The sequence below is a fragment of the Patagioenas fasciata genome, chromosome 1 (assembly GCF_037038585.1).
Source record: "Patagioenas fasciata isolate bPatFas1 chromosome 1, bPatFas1.hap1, whole genome shotgun sequence".
Classification (NCBI taxonomy): domain Eukaryota; kingdom Metazoa; phylum Chordata; class Aves; order Columbiformes; family Columbidae; genus Patagioenas; species Patagioenas fasciata.
In genome coordinates this window covers 57385444-57411074 of record NC_092520.1, presented here as the reverse complement: position 1 = coordinate 57411074, position 25631 = coordinate 57385444, and the positions used below count along the sequence as shown (strand labels likewise).

Genomic DNA, 25631 nt, shown 5'->3' with positions numbered 1-25631 from the left:
GCTAGATTTGCAACTCATTGTCACAGGCAGAGTTTGCTTTTTTCCATGACAGAAAGCAGATGTTCATAAAAGCAATGTTCCTGCTTCAATGAATAGTCAATCTTAAAAACCACAAACCACAGACAAACAAGAAAAAACCATATCACCACTCAAGAAGAAAAACTAAAACTTGGTAAGAGCTACTTTCTCAGAAAAAAAATCTTCCAAATTACTATCATCATCCTTCCAGCTCTTTTAGTCCAATTAGACACAAATAAACAACCTCCAATAGGTAAATGCTACTTAGTGTACAATCTAGGAGTTCATTATGCTACGGAATGGGAAGGGAACAACACATCACAATTTCCTATGTTTGCAACACTTGTCTTCCTGTCCAAGAAAGATTATTCACCATTAGTAAAACTTGCACAATGATACACCACACATTGAACAACATGATCAATCCCCAGAAGAACAGATGAAGGAGAAAAGAAAGCAAGACTCAAAGAACACAGGCAAAAAACAACATGAGGGAATTCAGCCACCATGCGTAGTTCTGCTAGTTACTGCCAGGGAGAAGAAAACCAGTCAAACTAAGGACCAAAAATAGAAACAAACACAGAAGAGCAGACAGCAAAATAGAGAAAGTAAAAAGATGCACATTCTACCATTCCACTGTATTTTTTCTGGTTGAGGACACTTTAAACACTCAATGCAAGCCAGAGCAGCAGAGTGCTCTCTTGCACATACGGATGATACTGCAGCAGGCACATTAGGTACAGCATCCATTGCCTGCTGCCCACATGACTGAGCTGAACTTGGCAGAAGCCCTCACATACACTTCCTTGCACCTCCACTGCCCCAGACAGTTTGAAATATGATCATAGGCTCACAATGAAACCCTTGTCCCATTTCAAAGCATTCTCCTCTGGGACTACACAGGATAGGCAGCAACTTATAGGCTCCTGTTCAGATAATGTTATGCTAACATTTTCCAAGGAGAAACTCGGAGGACATGTTCTAAAATATATGTAAATGCACATATAACAGAAATGAAAAGTGCCATAAAAAGCCCTGAAGTCATAGTGACACACACACTATTTGAAAGTCTACCTTTCAGAACAGCTACAGATCTCTAACAGTTCAAATACCAAGAGCTCCTTGCAAACTTCCTGTTAAAACACCCACCCTAACAAAAGCCAGCTTCTAGTCTACACATGCACACAGCTCCCAAATCTGTGACCAACACCCCCTACCTCTTCAGCACAATTTACATTAAGGTTAGCTTATCAACCTTACCTATCATTCTAAGTATAATAGATGAGCAATTCTACAACTATCTGGCCCAGAAAGGTTAACCACCACATGTGTGAACACCAGAACTTGAAGCATGTTTTCACTCAAGGAGTAGAGAGTCTGAAAATAAAACAACCTGTTATCTCTAGCACATCAAGTTGGGCAAAATACGAGCAAAAAGAGCAAAGTATTTTCCCCCACTGAATGCAGTCTCAGTGCTCTCCTTCCTAGACATAGGAAAAAGCTGCTAGGAGGGAACAAATCACTAAAATTGCTGGTTTAGTTTCGAGAAGTGGAACATTTCAGACAGAAAGGAAGGGAGCAAATTGGACCAGAAAATGTCACTCCAAACAAGCTTTGAAGTTACAAAATTTTAGAAACATCATTCAATGGTGAATTTCATATAGAAGTGTGTTAAGTTTTCATTAGCTTAAAAACAAACAGCCACCTTCACACCAGACCAGACCCCTAATTTCTTAGAGAGCAAATGATGTGACTATTTGTGCCTTGAGAAGGCAACTGTTGGCTTAGTTGCTTGGAGTCATACAATTCAAATTTATTCTGCAGAAAAGAATGCTGTTGCACGCAATCCATAGGCATGCATGCTTGTCTGCAAAATGCATTCGGAACTACAGTTAAAGTGTTAGCTTTACTCCCAAATATCTGAGGACATAAAATTGTGACTATACACTTTAGTTCAGTCAACAGAAATGTATGATACTGCAGTAATTGAAGACTTTTTAAGAAAAGGCAGATCTTCAAATTAAAAAAAACTTTGAATTTCTGTATGCTAGGGCTATGACAACTGCTTTACAGAAACATCTTTTAACACAGTAATGTCATTTCGTGAATCTCATTACCCTAATTTAAAAAATTAGCTTTCAGAACTAATCCATACAAAAAACCCACATGCTTATTAGCTAAGTTGTAGAAAAAATTTTCTGTATAAAACAAAACCAGTACAGAAACAAACTTTAGTATTGGGGGAATACTGAGTTGGACACTTTAAGACAAAAAATTTATTTCAAGTTACTGAAGTTAACTTGCAGTAGAATTACAGCATTTTCTCTAAAGAAGAAAATACATAGGAAACTGCTGTCAAAAAGTATCACTACTGCAGAGTTCACAACATACAAGTTTCTCAATCTTGAGCTCTTCAGATACTGAACAAGAAGCACATGACAAAACTTCAGTTTAACCCATTGATTATGCTGACTAAAAACTCAAGCACTCAGCAAACAGAAATTAAACACAAGTTACACTTCTACAGTAACTGTATAAGAAAAAAATCAGATTTCATTGAAATTCACATTATTACCAAAACTACATTCATACAGCTAAAATATCCCCCATATTGTAGTCATGAATTTATATTTACAGAAAATAGTGACATTTAATGTAGTTACAGATCCTCTACAAATGCTTGTTTTATCAAAATAAAAGCTAACATTGATCTAAAAGACACATAAGATCTTTATCATTAAAATGACAAAAGTTACAATAGCAAAATCCATATTAATACTATGGTCTTGTAAAATTAAAGCTTTGAATTCAGCACTTAATTACTGAATATAGAACCACCAACCACTGAATTTATTGAGTATTACATACAGCACAAAAAATGGCCTCTCAAACCAGAAGTACAAGAAATGTTACAGTGGTTTCCACAGTTCCCAAAAATGTCACTATCCTTACACAAGGTAAACCCCACAAGCAAATACATAAACAGTTCTCGTTTCAATCTTCAAGTTACAAGAAAAGCAGCACCTTGCTGAAAGGATAAAAGAAACAAAGCAACTGCTACTGTTTCTCACATCCCAATAGCAAGTCACTGACCAAGCCATTCTGCAGTCTACTTCCCCTCACAAAAATAAAGGTCCAGGACACTTACCTTGCAACAGGGCCCAACCCCTCAACCACTGTCCCTTCCACCCCACGTACACAAGGTTTTCAGACCCTAAAAATATCCAAGCAAGTAGGACTAATTCACCCACCTTCACAGGCATTCAGGAACCTTTCTCATTGTGTGAGTGGCCTCGGAAGAGCCACCATGCAGGTCAAGCCAGGTAGGCTTGCAGCACCAAGGCTTTACCACAGCCAGCAGCAACCCTGACAGGGCCCTAATGCTACAGGAATGTCACAGAACTTAAAACTTATCACCGTTTGTCTTTTTTCCTTTTTTTTTTTTCTTCTTTAAAGCTGGAGACTGGATTCCTGTTGGTCTCCAACACAAAGTACCAGCTTCTCATCTCCACAGAGCACAAGCATCAGCCTTTTAAGGAAAAAAAAAATCTGAAAGAGCAAGTAGATGCAGTCCCCAGGAGCCAGCCCACACAGTACACCTGTTATGCTAGCTCTTCTCCAAAATAAACTCTAAGATAAATCATGAAGTTTCTTCCATTTTTCTAAAACAGGTTTCACCTTCCTCCTATCCTCAATCAGGTTTGTGGCAGATATCCACCACAACATGATTTAGTGGCAGAAGTCACCACCTTCCCTACAATGAGGGTCTCTATCCTTACTCAAGCACAGTCACTTGCAAAACTCTGGGCTCTGCATGTCCTCAGCAAAGAACCCGTTTGTCCTTCCCAATCCTGCAGTCATCTCATCTCCTCCATGCAGCTCCTTCATCTGCAACTCAGCACCTGGACCAGAACACACCTCACATTTGTGAGCATCCCCAGCCCCTAGTTCCAGTCCCAGGGAAAAGCACCACACATTTACTACAGCCTGAGACATGGACTACAGCCTCACTCTTCCCATGTATTTTAAATGTTAATTCATGACTACTGGCAAGATGTAATATTAACACATGTTCAATTCACTCAAAACTGCTTTTCTTTCCAACTTACAATACAGCATAATAACAAAAATGAGGCCATGGGATATCTTCTGCAGGAGTATCACAAGAAACCAGCTCCCAATATTTAACTAATATCACTTCTAAAGTGCCTTTTGGGAATGGGGTGCTGATGCCACTTAACAGACATCATTTAAAGTTTTGTTAAAAGAAACTGTACTATACAAACAAGTTTTAAGCTCCTCTGATGTCTTCTTAAATGCATAGAATCCCAGTTTGACGCTGGGTCCCCACCAAGGTCTGGTTACAGCTCAGAGGAGCTCTCTAGTATTCACCAAGCTGCCATTTTCACCATGCAGATGTACCCACCCCCTTCTAAGCATACATGCTGCAAAACAGGATCAGAGTTACCACAGAAGTTTATATCACAGATTCACAGAATGTTAGGGATTGGAAGGGATCATCTAGTCCAATCCCCCTGCTGGAGCAGGAACACCTAGATGAGGTTACACAGGAATGTGTCCAGGTGGGTTTTGAATGCCTCCAGAGAAGGAGACTCCACATCCTCCCTGGGCAGCCTGTTCCAGTGCTCTGGTACCCTCACTGAGAAGAAGTTTCTTCTCATATTCAAGTGGAACCTCTTGTGTTCCAGTTTGTACCCATTATCCCTTGTCTTATCATTGGTTGTCACCAAGAAGAGCCTGGCTCCATCCTCGTGACACTCTTCCCTTATAAATCTGTAAACATTAATAAGGTCGCCCCTCAGTCTCCTTCTCCAAGCTAAAGAGACTCTTACAGGGAAAGGCTGAGGGAGCTGGAAGATGCTCCACTCCCTTAATCATCTTTGTTGCCCTGTGCTAGACTCCCTCCAGCAGTTCCCTGTCCTTCTTGAACTGAGGGGCCCAGAACTGGACACAATATTCCAGATGTATCCATATTAGTGAGAAACAAGACAAAACCAAAAGCATTGCCTAGACTATATACATTTTATTCTCTAGAATACTAGAAAGGAAAGCTTCACTGAAGTTTCCTTTGGCATTCCACTACTGTCTTAATCCAGTGGGGGAAATTAATTCCTAATAGAAATATGACACAGATGCACCTGCACTGTTGAAAACAATTCTAACATTTTATTTAAGTCAGTACCAAGACATACAGATTTTCATTAGCTAGCCATGCATGTGACCAGAAGTTAACACAGGCCTCTTAAGAACATCCTTCAAGACCTCTACTGTTCAGCATCATGACAGATCATTAGAAAGGAATAGACCAAATACCAAGCACTCAGTTTCACACATCCAGAAAAGTAATACACTGTTTGGTACCACATGAAAAATGAAGCCACTCAACAGGAAAAACTTAAAACTGACAGTTTTTCCCCACCCCCCCTGCCTTGTTCTCAAGAGACAACTAGTGCCAAGGTACGTAAAGAAATATCACTATAATTCCTATAGTAAGATGAGGCACCTGATCTTTGAGAAAGTATCTATAATGATAAGAATCTGTCAAAAAGTGGCAAATAAGAAGAGCTGGAAGATCACCTGGTCACACCTGTTTCTATGCTAGAACACAAACCAACTGCGATCACCAGCATCCCACACTGCCAACTGGGATCTTAATCCCTATGTAATTCCATGCAACAGTTGCCTCAGCTTCCATTCACATTCTTCTCCCACAAAGAGCCCCCCTCCAACAGTTGTTATTGTGGGACCCAAGCTCAATGAGTGGTCATTGCACTGAGAGCTGCATGGACTTAGAGAGCCACAGCACCCAATTATAATCTAAAACTACAAAAAAAAAGCAAAGGGATACAAAACAAATTTATGATTTCCTAACAGGGTTTCTAGGACAGGCATTAGCATAGATTAAGGTATTTATATCATTACAATAAGTGATCTTTGAAGATAAAAGTTGTATTCTTATTCTTTTCTGGAACTCTTTTAATGTTAGGTACTCTTTATCATATTATTTCATATTTTAATGCCTATTACCAGCCAGAAATACAAATTCAGATCAACTCCTACATAAACTGATTTTTCACAGTTCTGGCTTATTCATGCCTACTCAAGTGCTTCTTGTTAACCTATGACAGAAACCTGAGTTTCAGTCAAGCCCTCCACAGCAATAAACTCAATTTGAGGGAAATTTTCAACTGCAAGACATGATCAGTCTGGGCAGTAGGATAACATCCACATGTATGCAGGCATGCTAATTCAAAAAAAAGCATAGAAGTCTCTTATTCAGGAAAAATGGCAGTTGCTGTCTAGTTATCTAGTTGTGTCTCCAAGAAAGTAAAAAAGTTTCTATATGAAGCAATGGGTTAAGAATTAAAAGGATTTTTTCATAAAATTTAGATTTCAATATCTGTATGTCTCTGCTTAATAGCTTAGTTTAACACAGGCCTATACACCTCCAAATTCAACTGTGAAGAGTTTGTCCATTCATTCTAAGAAACTGAATGTGACATTTTGTCACACTAATTTCACAGTAAGAATTAAGATATGGCCTTTAAATGATGGTTCTACTCTTGACTCTTCCCTCCCCCTGAACTAGACAAGTTTGGAGGATAGAGTATGGTTGGTTTGTTTATGGTTTGTTTGGGTTTTTTTTTTAAACAAACATCACCATATGTTCGAAACAACTATCAAAGAATGTTAGTTACTACCTACAGACAAATCAGTGGTAGTAAGCAAAAGAGTTTCTCAAACTTATCCTTTTCAAATTATAGTGCTACATTGCTGCAAACAAAAACCATGTCTTTTACTTGTTTAAGAGGGAAAAAGGTACAACTTAAAACGACAACACCCACAGAAGTGACATATGCATCCATACCGATTACTTATACCTAAAAAGCTTTCCTTCTCCCTACCACACCACCACTTCATGTATCCAATCTTGAGTTTTTCCATTTTTCAGACACTTATGTAATTCAGTTCCTTGTTTAGCACCTCCTCCTAGTAAAAGAGTACCAGGATCCCATCTATAGAATCACAGCCTGTCAGCCACAGACCCACAACACCCTGTAGCTGTTTGTCAAGCTATACAGCCAACAATCAAGGAGAGTAACAGGCTCTACATACAGCGCTCCTTACAAAAATCTTTCATAAAATGGCTCCACTCCCCAGTTTGGCTCTTTACATAATCCCAACACATACCCCACCACCACTGGGGGATGTGGGGAAAATGGAGCAGGGAAGAAAACACATCAGGGACACAGGATCATACTGACTTCAGACACTAAATCTACACTGCCACTCAAAAGGTTAATCAGATACTATCCTTTCTCCTGGTCCCCAACCATGTGTCCTGATGGCATTAGCTCTGACATTCACTAACCTATGCAAGGAGTCACATCAGCTTACTGATCTACACTTTCATTTTTTCCCCTCCCCACTCTTATCAGATAAGCAGCCTGGATCCATTTAACAAAAGCCTGTACATACAGCAATGTCAATGAAAGTGGTACAAGTACATAAGACAGGAAGGTAAGGTGAGATAACTCCTCTTAGTAGTCAGCACAGTCTTAGATCAGTTGTAAAAGCCTTTTCCCATGCACTTCTGAACACTACTCACAGAAAATATATCTCTGTCCAGAAGTCATCCTAATAGTAAAAAAACTCAGCCCAGGGCCTGCTGATCATCATTTATACCCACACAGACAAGAAATGAGATAGTATTACCAAATAGCATTGCTCATGAATACTACCTGAAAACAGATCATCCCTGAATGTCCACAACCACACCACTGATAACAAATAGCAGATGGGACAATATCAACTGCAGAAGCAACAAACATGAACCTGCACAATGAAACAACTGCTGCTGAGGACCTGGGTGAAAGACGAAGTCAGGAAAAAGACACTCAGAGTCTCAAAGGTGAAGGGGTCCAAGGACCTTCTGTCTCCAAGGGGGAGAGGCAGCAGGAAACCATGCTGCTGCATCACCTCTCACAGAGGAAAGTAATATATCTTTTTGGCTCACACTGACAATGTTCAATTGCTCAAAAAACTACTACATACAGCACTTTGCACCACCACTTCCGGAAAGATCTAGAGATTAACACAAGCAAAATTTATTACAAACACACCCCCACTTGCTTTCTCCTGGGTTCAAAGGAAGGAGCTCCCTGGTCTTCCCCTACCACCCAAGAAAGTCAAGTCTTCAGAAGAAGTGAAGCCACCTAGCAACTTCAGCCCTGTTCAGCCTGTTGCTTAGACTTTAAGGCTGATCACCAAGGTACCTGTACATCTCTCCAAATCCCGGAACTCTGGGTACCATGTCAGAGCCCTGCAGTCAGCAAGGCAACAGGAGTCAGTTGAATCAATGGCTGACCTATTCCCAACTAATCTTGCTTCTATACATGGCTACAGCATCTGTCAACATTCCACTTAGCATACTAAGTCAGAGAAAATGTTAACCAACTTCACAAATAAGGTGTCTGGTGTGTTCAGAGCACTGGAACAACTCAGCACAACATCAGAAAAGTGCCAGAGCAAGAAAGGGCCTAGAAGTACAGTACCATGCAAGCAGTTCGAGCCGCTTCAGGCAAGCTTACACATTAGCATTTCCTTACCATTTAAGTTCAAATCAGGAGCACTTAATCTGTTATCTCCATCTAAAACATATTTGCCTCCAACACATGTCTGTTTCAAAACACATGAACCAGATACCTTCCAGGCAAAAACAACCAAAAGATGCAGTCCACCAAGCACATCAAACCACCACTAGCAGGCACCGAATCCACAGCCCCAGAGTACAACCAGAGATGCTACAAGGCAGGCAGCAAGGACACCACCTCACCAGCATAAAGCATTGCACTCTACACTACTTACTGGTACCAATGGTCATCAGCACCCACAGAACCACTGATTCACTCTCCACAGCACTGAGCACCTGCACATTTAAGTCACAGCTTCTCTGACTGGGCTTCCACACTTTCCTGCCTCAAGGACAACTCACTACACCTGCTGACAACTACCACCTCCCCCAAACAAGCTTTATGTCAATAAACAAGCTTTAATCTATATATCAATCCTTCACATAAATCAGTTTGGTAATGAAATAACACTCCCATAAAGGTCAAAAGATCTGCATTCAACTCCCTTTTTCCATCACATACTTCCCACTTTCAAGGAAGTGTCCTTAAAAGGTCCTGCAGCATGACACTTAAAGCATTCTACTCCACACTTCTCCCATTCCACTCAATGCTACAGCTTCAATCAAAATCCAGCACAAGTGACACTTCAGCTTAGCCAAACTACACAGAAGAGTGAGTATTTGTCCCCATTTGACATCATCCTACCACTGAATAAAACAGACAGTCTTCGGAAAACAGTCTACAACTTTAAGACTCTTAAGCTCTGATAAGTTCCCCAACTTTCAAAGTTGTCGATCAAGCCCACTTCGGTCCTCAGAGTCAATGAAAATTTGGTTACTTCCTCATCAGTAGCACCCTCCACCAATCCAGTCAGCTTAGAAGCAATGATAAAGTTTTAAAGAGAAAGCAGACTACACTCGGCAAGCAAAAAACAATTTTGAACAAAAGCACACTCCTTCCACAGAGGTACCCAAGTCTTCACAGGACAACCACCACCTACATCTTATGCTTTACATAAAACTGTTCAGTAGTGGTTCACTTGATAGGATAGTAACATCACCTCCACCATCTCCTGTGAACAAACAAGCAACATGCTGTCTTAGTTTTGAAACAACAGGTAAATGCATTGAAGAGGTAAACACAATCACAAACCTGACCCTAGTGTTTCCTTGGCATGATCTGGCACATTCTTATTCTGCATCCCTTGGAAACAACACCACCCATGAGGAGTAAATTTCTTCAGACGGTACCTAGAGGCAAAGAGTCCATTCTATACACTCTAGACAGTCTGGGAATCATGTATTTAAATGAGGAATTAAAAATTCGAGTTTCCCTTTTCATATCAGTATTTCAACTAGATCTCAGGTTATAGGAGCACAAACTCCTGAAGTGACACTGGGAGGCAATGAGCTGCCAAAATAACTTAATTCCTAGTTCTGTAGCAGAGTATAGCAGAAAGCTTTGCATCATCTACAGTAAACCACAAAAGAAAGTGAGTAAACGAGAGTTCAGACAAATTAAGATCTCTGTATCTAAGCTAGTTACAAGTAAAGAACACAGTTTTGGATAAACTTCCATTTTTCAATATAATTAAGGTTTTTTAGATTAAAATATAAATGCCAAATTCCCCCACAATATTTCTTTTTGCCAACTAGTTTTCTTAAGAACAAAATAACCTGACACCATCCCATTGAGGTACAGGAGATTCTTGAGCAAAATTCAAAGTTGTTTCAGGCAAAAGTTCAACTTCTTCACTCAAATTCATTCAGTTCAATACACACTTGGTATAGAAGCTTACAAGATTAATCAGCTTTGCAGTTTCCCTAAACCACGTTTTCCCCCACCTTCCTTCTTAAATACTGCCTTAGACTCCAATGTTAAAAAGAAGTTAGGAAAGGAATATAGATATTCTATTTCTAGATCATTTAACTTTTTTCTGTGTGTTGTCACTCAGACTACAGTTTCTGGAAAACGGCTGAATGCTACACAATTACTTTTATATCAATAAAAGCATTTGCATTATTTTTGGTTTATATTATGCAGCAGAATAAGATCTACAAAAGTTAAACATTTGGAGATGTCTATACTTACAGCAATTTAATACAACACCTGAAGTATTAAGCAACTGATAGAAAAAACCTACATTAAAGCATAACTAACTGTCCACTACTCCGTAAAGTTTTAGTACTTTACATTACTTTCCCATGGGATTTTTTCAGTCATTTATAGTTCATTGCTTCGTATGGCTATAGAATCCCTGCTGTGTTAAAAAATGCCAAATAAAATTATATCTCACTCACTGCTTTATGCTATACCTTCTTTTGTTCAGATCCAATTAGTGAAAGCTTGTTCTTCATTTATCATACTTTTAGCTGATTACATTAGGCATTACAATAGTTCTCTAGCTTTCCTTGACAATGTTTGCACCATCAGTGTTACATTTATGGTTGAGGAGGTTCTTTCATCTTAACTCTCTATTCCAATCAGTTCAGGGGGAAAAGAGTACATTCGATTACTCTTGTTCAGCCAAAACTTCTTTGCTTGTTCTCTCATCCCAAAAATAACTCCACCAGATGTTTTAATTTAAAGAAATCTGATTTCTATTGGTCCTCCCCCACTTCACCTATCCAAGTGTAAAGAATTAGTGCTTTGCAAGCAGAGCTCTGAAGCTAAAAGTGTTTTGAACAGTATATGATTTTTTCCCTCCACTTTCCTCACATAACAGATGTAATAAAAAGTATTAGCCAGGATTTTCAAGACCCTAAAAAAGCATCCATTTCCATTATGACCTACTTTTCTCAACATACTCCATACCACATAAGAAACTGTATGCTCTATGGGCATCTTGGTAGACATTTAGTCAGGCTGTTTTCCCCTACCATAACATTTATTTTAGGACAGTTGTTGAAGGAGAAACTTCTCTTCCACAGCATAACTTTGGACCAAATCTTTTCCTCACAGTTCATACCCCCTTCCACCTCCACAAAGATAAATGTAAACCAATACCACTGCCAGCTAGCTGTAACTTCACATTAATACACAAGTATTCTGAAGTCACTCACCTCCTTTTCAGATTTTTTAATGTTCCCTATTACCTTAGTAGTTTTAACCTATAGAAATCATTCACATATTTGGCAATTTTTCAAATTAAGAACACAAAACAGTATTTTGTTCTTTATATTTTCCTTCTTTGGGTAAGCTTTGACTCTCAGTAGGTTGTTCAACTTTTGCCACATTCCCAATTTATAATAGTCCTTTCTGGGCTTCCTCCTCATAAGAGCAAAATTTTAATTTCTGGAAATGAAACATTCTTCATACTGTTATAGTCTAGTTACTAATTTTATATATTAATGAGAGGTATGTCAAAATGAATATTGCTCTAACAGCACACTCAAGACATTTGCCATGGTGTTCTACAGAAATAAAGGCTAAAGAATAAGAAAAAAGTTCATTGAAAGTCTGCATGTATTTCAGCTATTCCCACCACCTGCATTCAGCACTGTAAGCTCCACAAAGATTTCAGAGAACTAACGTTAAAAAAAACAAGAGTTGAATATTCAACAAAAAAGTTTTTTCCAAAATAAAGTTACAGGATAAGATTATTCACTCAGTCTTTCAGTATCTTTAGTTGAAGGCCAACAACTTTAAGACGACATATATCACTGCTACACAAGCATCAGTGAAAATGCCTGCTTGGGTCAGTTATGCATATGACACTGGATTGGGAATAAACTATAAGCTAGCACTGAAGAACCTGAATGGCGCAATACCTTATGATTGGCTTTTTTCTCCTTAAATATTTAATGAGCACACTCACAGAGCCCTGTTTCACTTCTATTTCAGTTCTGGTTTCAACCAGTATGACAGAAAGATAGATGTAACAGACTGTCTGGCTTGCCCTCCTTTTACAGTTACTTATAAAAATAAATTAGTTTTAAGAGTATCAGACTACCTGTATTTCACCAAGAAGCTACACAGGCGACATGTAGTAACAGCCTGTTTTACATTACATCTCAAAGGTTAAGTTCTAAAGAGAAAGTTTACCTATATCAATTAATGCTATTTCTAAACATTTTCATCAAAATTATTTTTGTAAAGCATCCCTATCTACTCTCATCACTTAAAAATCAGGTCCTCTATTTTTAGAGAAGGCAAACAGCTTCAGGATGGGTAACTAGCTCAACTGCACACCTTTACATTTATTTCTGACTTTGGTCCAACGACTATCACCATCAGGGTAGCTGCCTACAATATTCATTGCCTTTGCAATACAAGTCTTGAAGGAGTAAGGGATGTCTTGCTTAATTCCATCAAGCATAAAATCAAAAGGATATTCACAACTCTTTTATAGCATCCCACCACTAAGCAAACAGTTTTCTCCTAGCTACACAAGGACAGAGGTTCATTTGACAGGTTGTATCAGCTCTCAAGTTTGAATTCAGAGCATTTGAGGTTTTGCTACCACTGGTATAACCAAGATAGCAGCTGTTAATGGAACCTGAACACAAGCGACAACATGATACAAACATGGTTTGTTACTTTATGGTAAGTAACACCAAAGAATTTGGCCTCTGGACTCATCTATCAAAATCATTCAAACTGGCAGTCACATCACTGCAATGGACAGGTCATTTCCACAAATAATGAACAACTGGAGGTATTCAAGTCATCAAGACAGATGACATTAGTTAAACTACTTCCCAGTGCAAGCAACCAAAGAGCAATTAAAGGATTTATGGAAGTCATAAGCTTTTTTTTTTGTCTAATTATATATATGTTGCTCAGACTTAACACCACTGTCCTATTTTAAGGGCACAGAACAGTGTTCCAAGTAGTCTCTTATTTTCTTTAAAATATCTTGAGCTTCTTCAATGCACACAGCTAATGCTTCATCTCATACAGACGGGTTTGATCAGTCTTCAAGTAAGGATCTAAAGAGCTAAGCAGACCCCACCGTGTTTGTTAAAGCCTCATCTCTAGTCCATGAACCCAAAACATCAGCATCAAAATCCAACACACATAGGGTTAACTTCATGAACTGATATGAGTATATTCACTCATTTCTGACATACTAGCTTGTATTTCCTTTCTCCTATGAACTGTTACAAATTAAAGACCTTATTTGCATGTTAAAGCAAAGACCACACTGTAGATTGAAGCAGAGTAACTATTTTGTTTCCTCTTTTTAATGCACTATTTACACTCCGCTCCCTAAGGTCATGAGTTCTTTTTCCTGACATTCTTATTCCCTCACTACCTTCCTCAACCTTGGTTTTTGCTTACTGCTCCCAGACTTTTTTCATACTGTCCAGCTCACAGCACAGTCCATACAATAAACAAGGTCTTTACTCCAGCATGTCTAGAAGGCTAATTTGTTTTCTCAAGCCCACTATGGACCAGCAAAAGAACATGTTCTCTCTTTTAAACAGCTTTTTTAGTCTATTTTCAGAATGAATGCATGCTAGCGAATAAGGCTGTGCAGTGCTGCTCAATAGCTAATCCATTTATCCTAACAGCAGATACCATATACATAAGACGGAATGCAAGCACTCATCAGCATGCTTCAGTTTTGCCAGAGGGATCATAGATCAGAGTAGTTTGTATGCATATCCACTTAACCCTTGGCTTCCAAAAGAATTAGTATCTATCATTATGTCCGACACCCATACATTAAGAATTCATTTCACAGTCCACTGAGCATACACAAGCTACTATACTCTTCCAGTTATGGCTACCAGTTAAAAATCTACAGTATACTTCTCATTCACCTCAGAAAAAATTACTTGGCACAAAAATCCAGTAGTAGGGCATTTGTCCCATCTCAGAAAATCAATTTTCAGCCCCCTAGTCTACCTACAGCCTATTATTATGAACTGAGCTAGTCATGTAGGAACAGAACCACAAAAGCACTCTGATAGAAGCACTGTCAAAGTCCAAAACTCCCAACAGTTCTCACCTTTCACCTAGCTCTAAAACCCCCTATGTCTAACTACTTTATCCATCAACCATGCTTCAGTTTTTCAATGTTGAGCAACCACCACCTATATTCACAAGCCCTGTCCTACACAAACACTTTTTTCCTGAGAGCTTGTCTGAGGGACAACTCTTATTAAGTCACAACACAGGGTTTTAACTCCCTTAGAGTTCTCAAACTATCCTAGGACATGCACATAAAAGCACCCACAGTCCTTTCTGCTGTAGCAGTTTTTGTAGGCAAGGAATAATATGTTCTCTCTATTCAACAAGCATACATAAGTATTACTATACTTGCTGCTACATCAAAGGAAATTATCTTCCTGTTCTTGCTACTATTGACCTAAAATATTTCTAAAATAAAGTACATCAGAGACTGCATGACCTGAAAACAGGTAAGGAACTAGAAAAAGTACCTTACTTGTCAAGATAGCCATTTCACCATCTTCCTGCCATGCTGCTGAATATTCAAGGCACCTCAATATCCTCAAATAGAACAGCTCCAATAGGTCTGTTTAGCACACCTAGTAAGAAGGCATTCTTCTGGGGAGTAATGAGTCAGATTTACCAGACACAGGAGCAATTTATACCAAGTTCTATACCATCTCCTAGGATTCACTTTCCATTGCCTTTTTCATGTACATTAGCGAAAGAAAACTTAGGTTTCACTGCCACTGTTACACTTGGTGCACGCATCTACCAGGTGTTACTATCCAGCTTAATCCACGGGAAAAAAAGGTCAAGTTAACACTCACATGAGCAAAACACAAAAGAGTTCACACAGAAAACATGTTAAACACTTGTTCAATCCTCACCACTGCTTCAGTATCTCTCCTCCTGTCAAGCACATGGAAGAAAAGGATATATACAAGGATACTTCAGAATTGTCAACATGCCCACCATGGTAATCAATGAGCCTACGCAACAGTTGCAAGTCTTATTGAATTACTAAGAATCTCATCTACCTTTTGATTTCAAGTAGTACTTACCGCATTGGCATCAACATCACTGTGTATGGCAACTGTTTTAATCCCCATCTTCTTACACGTTTTGATGACCTACCATGTAAGAAGTGACAATTATCAACATTTAAAATACCAATAGTCTAAGAATCAACTACGAAAAGAAGAAACTTTAAATATTACATACTTACTCTGCATGCAATCTCTCCTCTGTTGGCAATAAGGAGTTTTTCAAAAGTCTGAAAGGAAAAGACAGATAAGGATCTTGAGAGACAAAACGAGTTTTTCTCACTCCAGAAACATGTATTCTTTTCTCCTCTGCTTCCACTGAAACTCTGGTTTATTAATGAGCTTGTAACTCTGAGATCACCTACTTTTAGAAGGGTTCTGCTGATTAAACAGTGGTAATATAGCATAAAAGGTAAGCTATACTAGAGCTACCTAGCACATGCACAGGTTCAGAAGAAAAAGGTGTTGAGTAGTCAGAGCAGCATTCCCTCCATCTCCTTATCACACACTGTGCAGAAACTAGAACTCTGCAGAGGCTCTAGAAGACACTCAGGCCCAGGGAACAGACATTCATAAGCACTGCCAAATACACACCAACAACCTCTACCATTGAAGTGCCTAAGTTGCATGTTTTTCAACACACAGAAGATAATTCAAAGGAGGCATGCTTACCATGCTTTCCAGGTCTCTGCTTTTTTAAAGACTACACAAAGGGAAGGATCCCACATTATGACAGTACTCCAAAGACCATGTTTTAAAAGTTTTCACCTACATTCTGCTAGAGACAGAGCAAACATTCCATGCTGATATCACCATTCTTCTGTTGGAAGTTACCACTGCTGTACTTCTCACACTGCAGTACCCCTGTGGAGGCTCCTAAACCAGATTTGGTAAAGCACCTGTATAAAACCTAAATCCAGCTGATTTTACCTCTACTTGGGAAATGCTAGCAGGTACCCGTGGTCAGTGCCTCAAACCAGCATAGATGACCTGGAATCCAATACTCATCTGTCATGGGAAATTTCTAAAAGGAATTCAAATCAGAAGAATGCCTAGGGCATGAAAGGTAAAAGGCAAACATTTCTACTCTGTAGAGGCATGCCTGTTGAGTTGTCAGCCTGATCCCTCCTTGTAGCTGAGCCTATTGTGAGGAACCTGGCAAAATCTTGCCTTGTCATCATGACACTGCTGCACACCCAATATTAAGTAGCAACCAAAGTACAATAGAACAGCAAATCAAATTTAGTACACCCCTGGAATTCACTGCCACCTTTCACACTGGAGTGCACTTAATGCTGTAAATATACCTTCAATACTCCAATCATGCCTGCAAGGAGATAACAAGCTGTCAGAAGTCAATAAGCCTCACAACCTAGACAAAAACTTCCCATTAAGAAAAAGTGATGGAAGAATGGAGTTGCTCAGCATAAAAATCTCATTGCTGAGGGAGTGAAGGTTATGGCTTTCACTGGCCTTGCTTCAAAATATACAGATGCACTTTGATACCGTACCTGCTTGGTTGCAAACACAGGCTGCCACTGAAAGGGACAATGCTGCTTTACACACTTACCCCCACTGCTTTCCAAGCATCAGACCTCACAGGGATGCAGCTTCAGGACACATCAGTTCAACATGCTAATCAAACAGTCCTACTCTGCCTCCCATACTCTGAATCAAAAAACAAGATAGGGAATCAGCAGGACTCTCCCTTTCAGGGGCAGCCTGCAGATACACCAAATTAGGTTTATCAAACTATAAGACATTCAAATCGCTATTCTCCCTCCCCTACACCAAACAGCTGGTTTTCATATGGACAAAGGGGGAGAAAAAGTATTGCCACTGCAACAAAGAAAGTGTTTGTTACCCCCAAGTCATCAGTTAATTTAGGGAAGGAAACACAGGTGTAAGAGGAAAGGAAGGAACACTGCAAAATCCCAACAAAAATTGCTATGGACAGACTAGGGTACTCACTGTTTGCTCTCCCACTCTAAACAGATCACCTTTGACCAAATTTACATCTTCAAAGCCAGGGCTGAGCCAGCATCACATGATCAGTTTAAACATATTACCATGTGATAAGAACATACAGAAATTAAGTGATAAAACTCTCCAGGTAAGAGCTGAAGCAAGTTTATATGGTATATTCAGCCAGAACCACTGAGGAATGCATATCACTGCCTACTATACAGGTACACCCACACCCCATTTAAAAGACAGATCTTAAACATCTTAAGCAAGCTCAATTATCAGAGGTACAAATACTTTAGGAACAGCACAGAAGCTAGCAATTTGTTTGGAGAGCTTTTTTAGCTGAGGACCTGGTCTGAAACCCAGTGAAAAAAATGAAAGGTTTCCAATGTGCTCACACAAATCATTCCCATATCCAAATTTCAGCATTCTAAGTACCTGAAGCTTTTTGGACATACAGACTTCATGCGAAAATTTTAAAAAGCTCCCAAATACTTGGCATTGAAAAGCTTTGAGTTTTAACTCAAATACTTCATTGTCTTAGTTTGAGTTGTTTTATTAATCAAATGTGGTCACAGTGCAAGACGAGACTCTCAGTATCAAGATGTTAATATTTGACACTCTCTTTAACTTTCTAATTCTGCACTAAAGACACTAACAGGAAGAGACTGAGCTCTTGCTCCTGCTGTTAAAGTATCAAGTCTAGCAAATAAAAACAAGACATGCTGCTTTAAAATAACATTTAGCATCTAAACATAAATATCTTAAGTTTATAATATATCCCCTATCCATCTACTGCTTATGAATATCTTAAGGGCAGGTGTCAAGAGGATGGGGTCAAGACTCAGTGGTACCCAACAACAGGATAAGGGGCAACACACACAGACTAAAACATTGGAGGTTCCATCTGAATGAGGCAAAACATTATTTTGAAGGTGCCAGAGCACTGAACAGGCTGCCCAGAGATGTTGTGGAATCTCCTTCTCTGGAGACATTCAAAACCTGCCTGGACATGATCCTGTGCAACTTGTTTTAGGTGAACTTGCTTTAGCAAGTGATTTGGACTAGATTATCTCCAGAGCTTCCTTCCAACCCCATCCATTCTGCAATTCCATTTTTAACATCACTTCCACTAATTAGTTGAAAAAGGTCTAATATGAAAGTCTCATCATTACAAAGACAGTGGCAGTAAAGGGAAAAATTAGAAAAGAGCTTAAACTATCTGTAGTAGCCACTAGTTGGAATGATATAGCTCCTAGTTAAGAGAAACCAAACACTTAATTATATTGTCCAAACATAACTCCGTCTTTAGAAAAGGAAGGCAGCCTTGATTAAGCAAGGACTAAGAATACAGGTTTCTTCAGAAGACTACTTTAAGTCACAGTTCTAGGCACATCATTTTTCCCTTGTTCTCTAATACTATTTCACTAATGGTTAATTGCTTCCACACCGGTATATAAGGACAAGCCTATTAGCCCTGAATTGTCAGCATTCTTACCCTTCAATACTAGCATATCTTCAGGACATTTTTCCAAGTGTGTTACTTCAGAGGTTGTGCCAAAACAATCTGTCACAAGAAAAGTTTTTCTTGGCTAATAACTGTAAATTGAGATTCCTACTGCACAAGTCCCAAGATGAGGATTTATTATTCCCTGCAGGCCTTAAAGGCCCATCTTTATCCTAACCCTAAAGTTCTTACCCCTATGTCAGACCATCTTACTGCTGCCACTATTGCATACTTTTTTTCTATGAAAGGTTTTTTTGCTAGTCTAGCTTTCAGATGTTTCAACAGACCTATACCTCCCACATCATGCTAGGTATTAATAGTCATTTCATAAGTATAATATGCTCAGGCCAGTATGTAACTTTCCCAAACTCAATCACATATCCAACCTTTTAAGGTATGCACCTGAAATAGTATCTAATCTTGACAAGTATGCTGCAAAAGCAACTTCCCTTTTGGTTTAAAAAAAGGAAGAAAAGCATGCTATTAAACCAGTGACTGCACAAGGTTATACTAGGAGAACTACTACCATTAGTAGCAGCACAGGGAAAAGGATAGTTTTAAAAGCCAAGTGTCAGTGGTACAGTAAAATGTTAAGAGAAAATATACACCATACTACATACCTTTTCATTTGGATCATACAAAGATGAATACAGTTTACGTGAAGTTATAAGGCACCATCTTGCACACTGCATTTCACACTGCAGAAGAAAGAGAGAGTTAAACATTTTCCTCCTGCTACAGTACTCCTCTAAGACAAAAACAGTTTATATACTGACATCTTGAGGAAACTCTTCTGTATCCTTCCATTCCTCCACCCAGTGGATGAAAGCTTAGAAGATCTGCCCTCCCTGAAGCACACAACAAACAAACTAACAAAAAACAATTCAGAAGCTCTAGATACTAACTCATTAGCTGACATACAAATGATTTTTAGTAAACTCTTCACTGTAACATCTTTCCTTCTTGCTCCAAGCAGTATCTACCAAGAAGAGCAGCATGTGTGTGTCCATACATACTGGGGATGGGGCCTTAACTGCTGGGAAGCTGTTGGGAATAAAGCAGGTAACAGACTGGGCCCATGCAGAAAGCAAACAGAACAGATTTTAGATGCTAATTTGGCTATCCTAGTCTTCCCCATCACAACTCCTGACAGTGGTCTGAAGAAAACCATTTTACTCCAAAGACTTCTGCTCTGAACCAACTTGTACAAAGACTTAGCTCCTATAGTTCAACAATTTTGCATATGTCAGGAAAGGAAGCATACATATGCCATTTCAAAGAGAACATAACAGATGGTACAGCAAATTTGCAAGTTTCAAGAAGGAGATCCACACAGGTACTTCAAGCAAGTCATTTTACAACATAATGGCAGTTACAGCTAACAACCAAAAATAATCAGATAAGTGATCCCACACCAAAATTGTATCAATACAGATAAAGATACCTTGGGGGAAATTACACTTGCTCACCCAGTTAAAAATCAAAGACCATAAAATGCTTCCATACTGACTATCACCTAGTAGGAAGCACAAAACAGCAATGACTGGCAACTGCCAGAATTCAAAACCCATCAATTCTATCTGAAAGATTTTTTTCAGAAGTTGCAGAAAGCTAAGTAAGAAGTTTAGTACAAAGTAAAGGCTCTCTCATGAAGAAAGACTGAAAATTATAGAAGACTGACTACACAAGAAAGGACACCAAAAGGACATGTTCATAAGAAGATGTTAAATAGATAATTGAAAAGTTGATAAAATGTGTTTACTGCTGTTGTAGAAGAAGCAGCTGAATTATCTTAAGTTTACTGTAAACTCGCACTGACTCTGAAGTATCAGCACCTCAGCAACCGGAATGAGAAGCTCCCTATGCAACCCTCCTGCTCCAGAGTACACTCAGTTAAGTAGATTGAGCCCCTCTCAAACACTACTGACAGAAGTGCTTGTGGGACCACAAATAACTCTGAAGGAGGTCATAAAGGACACACACAAAAAAATCTCCACCAAGTTAATATTATTCATTGAAGAAAGTGGTTGTTAAGGGTCAGTGGGGCTAATCTAAATACTTGTAGTTAGCTGGGGGCAGAAGCCAGGGAGCAGGACAAGTGACAAAAAACTTCTGAACTTTCTTGTAAACGTGTTTTATAAAAATCTAGTTTGCAATGTGTATAAGAAGCCAGAAAAGTTATGTTACAGGTGGAAACTGGAAGGAAAGGCTATGATGGTAAAATTAGTTAGCATTAAGTTTCAGAATCTTAGCCATGTGCTGTCCTGAAAAAGGCACTGTTCCAACTGTTTATACAGAAAGTTACTGAGCAATTAAAAACTGGAAAAGCATTAAACCACACAGCTCTTTTTACACTACAGAATTGGACAGATTTCATATAAAAATCTTGTAATAGCCTAACCTAATTATGCAGCTATGTTTAAAAACTTAACTACATCCTCACACACACACTAGAATCACTTACAGAACCAGGTTCAGCCCTGAATTGAATACATATGGGTAATTTCCTAAAACAAATCAAGCATATTGCTCAACTCAGATGTTAAATTCCAACTCTAATTTCAAAGTTTTGGAAAGAAAGACTTGTGTGGTTTTGTATGTATCTGTACCAATATTCACTAAGGTTTAAGAGCTTACTCCAAGAAGCCCCTTTAGTGGTCTGCTCCCAGACCCTATGATCAATTGATTAAGTACTTAAAAAATAAACAATGGCCACAATGGAACACTGCTAAATTGCTGTCTCCAAATCAACAGCTACTCAAGTGTCCTACCCTGGGCTCCCAAGCTCCTGCTTTATGCATGTTCATTAAAAGCTATACCAAAACCTCTCCAAAGAACTCTCAAACCACCAACCCAGCCAAGCCAATCTAACCCTCAAACTAGATTCTGAATTGGCAGCTCTCCCAAAACCACACACACTCTAGGTATTATACCTTAACATTACAATGTTCTCACAACAGAGCCCAGCTTGACCTAGTGACTTTTTCATATCTTGCACAAACTGGGAAAGGGCAGTAGACTCATCAGGTATAACCTAGTTTTGTCATGACTTTTTACTATTCATTCATGAGAGTTCAACTCTGGACTTCCCAGTTTGGCTCACAGTTTCCCACCTCTACTGAATCCTCAAAAAACAGCATTAGTAGTGTATTTTGGAAAAGCATCCTGCTTTATCTATTAACTGCTCAATAGCCAAACTTAGGTCAAACCTGCATAGCTGTAAGAGTTATAAAGTCTCAGTGTTGGAAAGGAGATGCAGCACTTCAGATTTCAGGCAGGAAAAGCATCATATACCAACATTTACTTTAATAAGTCCAATATGGGAAGGAACATATATTTTAGCATTACTAGAAAATACAGTATGCAATGCCCAATTGTAATAGCTAGAGTAGAATGCTTATTTTCACTAGCCATAAATTCTACCTCTTTGTCTTCCATTAGCAATCTTAAGATTTTTACCCCTACACTTTCAGAGATTTAAGTTGAAAACACCATGAGAACAACCCCTCTATATTTGCCGTGTTTCCCAATAGCTCTAAACACCCCCAAGTAATTGTGTACATGAAGAAAATGTAAATTTTTTTCCATATTTTAATTACAGAGGAACTTCAAGTATCTGCAAGAATTTTCATCTATAAGAATTTTCATCTATAAGGCTGAAAATGCAGCTTATCAATGCAAGATTGCAAAAATCTTGTAAACAGAAAAGTAAACAAGGCTTCTTGGTTTCCCCACAACCCCCCCCCAAATAGGCACTTTCCCTTCCTTTGTATTGTCTCAGAGAGTGCTGAACAGCCAAGCACTTGTCACTGTAAGCAGATATTCCAAAAGCCAACTGCAAACAAAGATGTAGTACAAACTCGGTAAGGTACACTGCACTATACATAACAGTTCTTTCACTCTCACCAGGTTCTCAAACCTGTTAAGGTTTTTGCCAACACAGCACACAAACTACAAACAAGAAAACACCCATCCACCCAAGGCTATTTTCCTAAAACTGTATCACTCCAGCAAACAGGTACTTTCTCCATTGTGCCAGTCCCAAAAGTTCATATAGTCACATAGCGAACCAGACCAGGAAATATATCCAGCTGAAAAGATACCCACAAGGAATGGGAAAAAATGTGTTCTCCACCAGATTTCGGTCCAGCTTATCCACTTAGATATTCAAGCAGCAGTGCTGGCACAAGTTGGAGGGAGACAGAAGCTCAGAAGGAATGGCCTGTGATCAAGACCCAGCAGCTGCAGAAAGTTGGAACAGTTTCTCATAGCAGCAGCTTAAACAGCTCCAGCAAGGCCAATGTCCATGAAATAGACCCCAGCACTATAACAATAATGCAGGAACCACCAAGGCAAGTTTGGGGCAGGCAAAATAACAAGAAAAACAGTGTTTCAGAACACGCCTGACATTTTTACTCTGTATAAACTTTAATAATCTCAACTTTTTCATCCAGAACTAAGATTTGCCCATAGCAGATGGCACAGCACCCTTTGCCTACAGAATCCAAATAGCTACTCCTGGTAGCAAATAGAAAACCAGAAGTCTCTACCTGTGGTATGCTTTAAGAGCACCTGTCAGTACTAAAATCTGTAGTTTACATACTAGAAACAATCACTGAACTCCAGAAGTTTAGGTCTACATCCATCTCCTCAGATTGGAGACCATTTTATCTCCTTTCCTTAACAGTAGATGACACCAATTTTGCTGCCTCATCAGCCTAATGCTTCTGTGCTCAAACAAGGGGAAAAACATTTCTCTGGAATAACAACATGCTAAAAATAATCTCACATAAGAGAGCGAGGAGCTCCCTCCATACAAATAACATCCTTGACTTCAAAATAGCCAGTGCACAGGTAATGTCTTTTTAGGGCAGAGATGGCAGAGAAAAAGTTCTCTGGAAGACAATCCTCTTTTCTCCAGTGGAACTTGCAGACCTCCACAGATATTCTCTTTTTTAGGGAAAAAAAATAGTAAGTACTTCCTATGGTAAGCAATTAGAAGCATTTTGCACCCATTTTTCCATATACAACTGTCATTCAACTGTTAAACAACACTGTGCAACTTCTTATTCTAAATAATCTCCTTTATTTTAACACAATCTGTAGAAGTAATAGAGAAGAAAACACAACAACTGCCTCAGTGAAGTTACCCCATAGTTCAAGGAATAAGGCTTTCTAGAAGTTTAAAGTCTTCACCAAAAACATGAGTTCAGTTCCACAACAAGTTTATCACATTTTCATTGAAAGTAAGAAGAAATTAAAAAAAAAAAAAAAAAAAATCACACTAAAGCTTTACATGACAACTGAAAGATCCATAAGCACCTGGGTAAAGGGAGGAAGGAAAGAGACAACACAGTTTCACAGAGCAGTAGCCTTTTTCTTTGAGTCAGGATTTTACTCTTAAAAATAGCACAAAACCACACTGCACCCCTGACTTTTGAGAAGCTCCTGTTTAACAGAAGGTGAAAACAGAAGCAAGCACGGAGTAGCACATAACTCTCCCCGTTAAGTTAAAAAATAAATAAATGAAATAATAAAAAACACCAAAACACCACTCCTGGCAACACACAGACGGGATACACCGCGAAAAAGTCTCTGGGATGCCACAAGCCCTCGACAGCCGAACCCAAGACTCGGCTCTCACAGTTGTCACTACACCCGAAGCTCCGACCGGCCACCTCCCCGCCGCCCACCGGCACCAGCCCCCGGGGAACCGAAGTAGCAGCACCCCCGACCCTCACGCTCCCCAGCCGGCAACCTGTCAGTGCCGCAACACCCCGACCGGTCACACACGCTCCCAAACAGCCTCTCACCCAGTCAGGGGGGCACCCAGCGACAGCCCGTAGCTCTCCTCAGGGGAGGCGTCAGCCCAGCCGGTCCCACACGCAGGGATCAGCACCCGCCCGGCGACCCCGCCCGGAGCCCCTCACAGAGGAGCGGAACTCGCCACGACCCTTTACACAGAGGCACTCTCAGCCGCACCGGAGAGCAGCCCCGCAGCCCAGCGCCGAGCACCACGCACGGAACAGGAGGAAGCCACGCTCCCAGCCGCCCCAGCGCAACCGCTCACCCTCATCAGCGCCCGGAGCCCCCGCGGGCTGCCCACAGCCCCCCAGCACAGCGCCGCCGCCATGTTCGGTCGCCGCTGCTCGGCCGCCCTTTCACCCTTTCGCGGCGGAGGGCCGGGCCGCCTGCAGCCAATCAGAGCGGCCGCCGCGGCCGCCTGGGAGCGAGCGGGGCCACGTGCTCGGGGAGGGGACGGGGCGGGTCCCGGGCAGGCGGGCACCCGGCGGTGCGCGTGCAGCACGGTGTACGCTGCTCAGTGTTCCCGGGTGCGCGCCTGTGGGCCCGCAGCCGGGGCTGCGCCTGTGCCTGCTCCTGTGTCCGCGCCTGTGCCCGCGCCTGTGCCCGCCCTTGGGTGCCTTCAGCGGGGTCTGCACTTGTGCGTGCCTCTCGGGTCGTGGAGCCGGAAGTGCACCTGCGCGCACCTCTGGCAGCGTGGCCCGAGGGCTCGCGCTTGGGCTCGTCTGCCGCTGCACG

The 25631-nt window shown here is 40.2% G+C and overlaps 1 protein-coding gene across 3 annotated transcripts in view; it reads right to left on the bottom strand.

Annotated features, from left to right (window-relative positions):
- The window catches only part of PCCA (propionyl-CoA carboxylase subunit alpha), a 283490-nt gene extending 258213 nt beyond the window's left edge, over positions 1 to 25277 (bottom strand). For all 3 annotated transcript variants that reach the window (XM_065829712.2, XM_071807058.1, XM_071807055.1), the window contains exons 1-4: positions 25162 to 25277; positions 19712 to 19789; positions 15799 to 15846; positions 15635 to 15703 (exon numbers count right to left, since the gene is read on the bottom strand). In XM_065829712.2, the coding sequence (XP_065685784.2) occupies positions 15635 to 15703; positions 15799 to 15846; positions 19712 to 19789; positions 25162 to 25224 (258 nt within the window). In that variant the 5' untranslated portion in view covers positions 25225 to 25277. The remainder of the gene's footprint in view (positions 1 to 15634; positions 15704 to 15798; positions 15847 to 19711; positions 19790 to 25161) is intronic.
- Positions 25278 to 25631: the final 354 nt, after the last annotated feature.